Here is a 5,991-nt window from a genome sequence, read left to right as displayed (position 1 = left end):
AAAAACGCCTTATATTCAGGTGTGCATAATTATTAGGCATGTTTTCTTTTACAGATAAAATAAGCCAAAAAAGAGATTTAACTAAGACTGAAAAGTCAATAAGTATGAAATGCCCATGAGAAGGATGCAATACTAATGCAATACTAGAGATTGCAGTTAAGGCATGACCATTGGAAAGTGAAATGCTCATTGGGTCAGCAGGGTCAGACAAATACAGGTGGAGAAGAATAGACACATGTTAACTGCAAAAGAATGAAGAATTAAGGTGAAGAATTAAGTGTGAAACCATCAGGAACCCTTTAGTCTCCAGTGCCACCATTTTCCAGAACTCCAACCTACCTGGAGTCTCCAGAAGAGCAAGGTGCCAGGGTCTCAGAGAGGTTAGGCAATGAATCCTAAAAATGACCCCCACTTAATAAGAATCACAAGCTGAAGTGTAATAAAATACATGAAGACTGATTTTTTTTATAGGCTTTATAGACAGACCTATTTATAGACAGTTTATTTTTAGTCCATCTCTGCAAAACGCACTTTAGGGTAGGAGATGGACTAAAAATAAACTCCCAAAACGTATTAAAATGTATTCTGGAAGATGAATTCTTCAAACAGTGGTAGAAGAGGATGTGGTGCTGGTCCTTCAAGAGTCACTCTCAATCTGTCTGTCTATAAAGCCTATAAAAAAATCTGTCTTTGTGTATTTTATTACACTTCAGCTTGTGATTCTTATTAAAGTGGGGGTCATTTTTTAGGATTCTTTAACTAACCTAAGTCTCTGAGACCCTGACACCTTGCTCTTCTGGAGACTCCAGGTTGGTTGGAGTTCTGGAAAATGGTGGCGCTGGAGACTAAAGGGTTCCTGATGGTTTCACACTTAATTCTTCACCTTAATTCTTCATTCTTTTGCAGTTAACATGTGTCTTTTCTTCTCCACCTATTTTTGTCTGACCCTGCTGACCCAATAAGCATTTCCCTGACCAATGGTCATGCCTTAACTGCAATCTCTAGTATTGCATTAGTATTGCATCCTTCTCATGGGGATTTAATCATTTTTTACTTTTCAGTCTGAGTTAAATCTTTTTTTGGCTTATTTTATCTGTAAAAAAAAAACTTGCGAAATAATTATGCACACTTGAATATAAGGCGTTTTTCATTTCCAACCTTCATGAACAATTATATATCACTTATAAACAATTAAATACAAAATTAATAGTAGTTATTAAGATTAATGTGTTTTGGAATTGGTCAAATGTGCCTGAAAAAAAAAAAAAAGATCAGAAAATCCACGTGCCTAATAATTCTGCACGCACTGTAACTCTGATAGAAAATCAGCAAATTCTTTGATAAAGTCTGTATGGTGCCCTGGTGGCCTGTATACAGTAGCCAGCACAAATGTTAAACGTGATTTATCATTTACACTAGATAGTGTTACATTTAGCAACAACACTTCAAAAGAATTCTATTTAAAACAAGACTTCTCAGTAATTCTGAAGATATTACTATAAATTACAGCAACACCTCCCCCTTTGCCTTTCAGACGAGGTTCATGTTTATAACAGTAATCTTGCGGGGTGGACTCATTTAAAGTAATATAATTGTCTGGTTTTAGCCAGGTTTCTGTCAAACACAGCACATCTAGATTATAATCTGTAATCATATCATTAACAATGAGTGCTTTTGAAGTAAGGGATCGAAATATTCAGCAACCCAAGCTTTATCATTTGTTCATCCGTATTATATCTGGTTTTTATTTGTTGAACATCAATTACATTTTTAACCTTGAATGGGTTTAGGAGTTTTTTGTATGTCCTAATTCGGGGAACAGACACAGTCTCTATATGATGATAGCTAGGTGAAAGAGGCTCTATGTGATGGGATTTATCTGACCTTGGTGACGTGAGACAGCTAGCAGACGGTCGGTGTAGCCAGTCTGTCTGCTTCCTGACCTGAGGCCCAGATTGTCATGTTTGAGCTCTAAGACTATGTGCCATATTACTAGAGAGAAGAGCAGCACCATCCCAGGAGGGATGGATTCCATCTCTCGAACAGGAAGGGGGCCAGAGCAAATTACAGTGCCTGACATCGTACTTGCAAGTTCACACACCTCTTTAATGTTAATTTTTGTGATCTCCGACTGGCGGTGTCTAACATCATTAGTGCCGATGTGAATAATCATTTTAGAGAATTTACGATTAGCATTAGCCAGCACTTTTAAATTTCCTTTGATGTCAGGCGCTCTGGCTCCCGGCAAACATGTGACTATGGTGGCTGGTGTCTCTATTTTCACGTTCCGTGTAATAGAATCGCCAATAACTAGGGCACAATCAACAGGATTCTCAGTGGGTGTTTCACTGAGTGGGGAGAATCTGTTTGATGTTGTAATCGGAACGGAAGAACGGTGTTTTGTCCCGCGACTATAGCGTCTCACTGTCACCCAATTGCCCTGCTGCACGGGCTCTACTACAGCCGGAACTGAACAGTGTACAGAGTTCACTAAGCTAGTCGCATCCAAAGCAGTATCTAAAGCCCTTGCACTCTTACAATTAACCTCGATTAAAGTTGGGATGCGTGTCTCTAGTTCTGAAATCTTCTCCGCCAGCCTGACTATCTCCCTGCATTTATCACATGTAAAACCTGTGCTGACAGAGAAGGCTATGCTATACATGTTACATGAGGTGCAGGTGACAGTAAGAGGAGAAGATGACATGACTCATCGTGTTTATTTGTTCAGTTGGGCTCTATTCAGTTGGTCTCTGGATGACGATCATCAGGAATTCTTTATCTGGAGGAAAATAGGTAAAAAATGGTGAGAGCTACAGGATATGAGTGTTAACAGCCTCCCACATACTGCACCGTCGTCGAGTTGTCTAGTGTCGTTCTGATGGGAATGCCTGAAAATGACCAGGTTAAGATCAATGGAACTACGGCTTCTAGAAAACAAACTAGTTTCACACTTATAGCATTTATCATAAAAAAGCAGCTTGTATCTATCTATCTGATATATATATATATATATATATCAGCCATAGCAAAACTGTCACTTTACATTCAGAAGACCTTAAACACTCAGATACTCCATAATAAAGACAACAAATCACTTATTTATTGATGACTTGACATGCAATCGATCACAATGCAAAGTGAATTTTAAAAGCTATTCACTTGACGAAATGTTATACTTGTTTAGGGCAGTGTACAAACAAATTTACATGTTTTAAAGAATATAATTTAGTGAGTATGCCATCTAGTCAGTTGGGCTCTGGATGACGATCATCAGGTTGTAGAATACATCTGCGATGCTACCATACACCCATTTATAATGGATGAAGCCTTGGCCTGGGAGAGAGGTCACCAGGTGGTCCCCAACCTTCACTGGGTGTTTCGACCCTTAACCACAACACCCTCCAGTTAGCGGGTCAGCAGTGACTGGCCAGGTCACTGCCCCTCTCCTCCAGGCTTCCAGCTTGTGCCCTCTCTCTTGTGCCAGAGCCAATAGGAGGCTCTCTCTGACGCTTCTCCCAGCCTACGAAGGCTGCTTTCCTCAAGTGGCCTCTCAATCCAACCTTTGTCAATAGATTCCACACAGATTGAGCTGGGAATCCTCGACATCCGACTTCCACCGTCATCAGCCATGTTGTCCACCCCTTGTCCTGGCAGTCTTGGACGAGTTGCTGGTATTTGGCTTTTTTCCTCTCTGCAGCTTCCTCACAGCCCTCCTCCCACGGCACCGTCAACTCCACTTTCCCTCTGGAGACCACATGAGAATGTCGGGCCTTAGAGTTGTGGACAATACCGCCTCGGGGAAGTGGAGTTTCCTCCAGAGATCAACCTCCATTTCCCATCCCTGGGCTGACTGCAGGAGATTCTGCCTGGCTTGGCTGTGGACGACAGGTCTTTGGCCCTCTTTCACAAAGGCAATAATGCTCCGCATTGGTCTTACTTTGGCTGGTTGTTTCTTCCTCCTTTCTTGCTCCAGGATGTCTGCGAGCACTGCCAACACCTTGTCATCGGCGCCACCTGTATCTTCCCTGTGTCAATGCAATCTTACACCCTGACAGAATGTGCGCCATTGTTCCTTTCCCACCACACAACCTGCACAGTGGGTCCTCCCTCATCCCCCACCTGTGCAAATTGACTGGGGTTGGTAAGGTGTCATACACTGCTCGGAGTAGAAAGGATATACGGAAGGGCTCCAGCCGCCACAGTTCACTCCATGTGATCGTTCTCTTGGGGAGGTTCCACCTCGTCCAGGCACCTTGGGTTGCGAGCCCGATGGATTTTGCTCTTCTCCCTTCTTCCTCAAGATTTCAGACTTCATCCTGGATAATTGTTCTCTTCTCCCTAAGGGTGGACTTTGACCACTGCAGGAAATACATATACTATACATGTTACATGAGGTGCAGGTGACAGTAAGAGGAGAAGATGACATGACTCATCGTGTTTATTTGTTCAGTTGGGCTCTATTCAGTTGGTCTCTGGATGACGATCATCAGGAATTCTTTATCTGGAGGAAAATAGGTAAAAAATGGTGAGAGCTACAGGATATGAGCGTTAACAGCCTGATAAGATAAGTAAGACGGGCTGATAATGCGCTGACCCACCTGGCGCCACCATGATCTCGTGTTTCTGGGTACAGATGCGCAGTAACGTCAGGTCGTCCTGGGGGTCGATGTCGCTGATCATGCTCCTGGTTTTCATAGTCAGCTGATGCAGCAGTCCCACATACTTCACCGCAGTCGCGTTATCTAGTGTCGTTTTGATGGGAATGCCTGAAAATGACCAAGTTAAGATCAATGGAACTACGGCTTCTAGAAAACAAACTAGTTTCACACTTATAGTATTTATCATAAAAAAGCAGCTTAATTCTAATCCTCATGCAAAATCAGTTTCTTCATCACTATTGTTGATTATTTAGTATAACTCTACCATATTATATTTTATTATATTATATCCATTCTCTTTACCAGATTATCCTATATAGTTTTGTAAAATATAATATTATATTATATCCATTCTCTATACCAGCTTATCCTCTGTAGTTTTGTAAAATGTTACTTTATGTTAATTAGCCTATATTGTTTAATTATGATATTACATTAGCCATTCTCTATACCAGCTTATCCTATGTGTTTTGTAAATGATTATATTATATTCTATAATATTTTATTATCCATTCTCTATACTTATCCTATGTAGTTTTGTAAAATATGATATTATATTATAAATATAACAGTTAAAAACCCTTTAGAACCTGAAGCTAAAATAGGTGTTTTTCACATAATTAGATTTTTTTACTGTAAAATTCTACATTATACATGATATGCATTATCTACTTTCAGGAACTATTTGAATTATTTTGATAGTGCAAACGGTTAAATAGTTAGCAGTAACGTTACAGTGACATGAATACAGCTTTGTTGGCTGTGTCGTCGACGACACATCCGGTTTTAAAGGGTTAATATAAGTACAGTAAAACTATGGTAAATTGTGATTAGGCCTACATTACCTTCTTTGTTAAAGATTATATAGCCAATAACACCAGCATAGCGTTGAATCCTCTTTAAACTGTTGTCTATTATAGACTTCAGAGATGAACAGAACAGTTAGGCAGATTAATACACGAGTATAAGACATAACGTAAATATAATTTGTACGAATAATTGAACAAAAATATAGATCAAATAAAGTAGTTTACCATATTGCAGCACAGGTGAGTTTTCCGTTTGTAAGAAATGTGTTGAAATTAAGTTGTCTGTCTGAACCGTCTATGGTCTGAACAAACCAATGTCAATGTTTGTTCCTCGTTGCTACGGAAACAGAAGTAAATAGACCAATTTCGAGCCGACGTCACAGTTACGTCACGGCGCTAGCTGGTGGCAAAACAAAGGGAAAATTGGAGGCGGCCAATACAAACCACAGCACAGATTCGGCTACATAATAAGGAGCTTAAATTATTATTGTTATTAATTGTCATCTTGTTGTGTTGTTCGGTGC

The 5,991-nt window shown here is 40.1% G+C and overlaps 1 protein-coding gene across 1 annotated transcript; it reads right to left on the bottom strand.

The window, feature by feature from the left end:
- Window positions 1-3,078: 3,078 nt before the first annotated feature.
- LOC309491121 (dynein light chain roadblock-type 2-like) lies at window positions 3,079-5,785 on the bottom strand. Its single transcript, XM_082160572.1, has 5 exons — window positions 5,693-5,785; window positions 5,504-5,579; window positions 4,599-4,766; window positions 4,460-4,501; window positions 3,079-3,258 (listed from the first exon to the last, which is right to left on the bottom strand). Coding segments are annotated over exons 1-5 (291 nt in total). The 5' UTR covers window positions 5,696-5,785; the 3' UTR covers window positions 3,079-3,256.
- Window positions 5,786-5,991: the final 206 nt, after the last annotated feature.

Source organism: Leuciscus leuciscus (assembly GCF_965113295.1).
Source record: "Leuciscus leuciscus genome assembly, chromosome: 25".
Classification (NCBI taxonomy): Eukaryota; Metazoa; Chordata; class Actinopteri; order Cypriniformes; family Leuciscidae; genus Leuciscus; species Leuciscus leuciscus.
The sequence above is the reverse complement of the archived record's forward strand: the minus strand, read 5'-3'. Positions and strand labels throughout refer to the sequence as shown.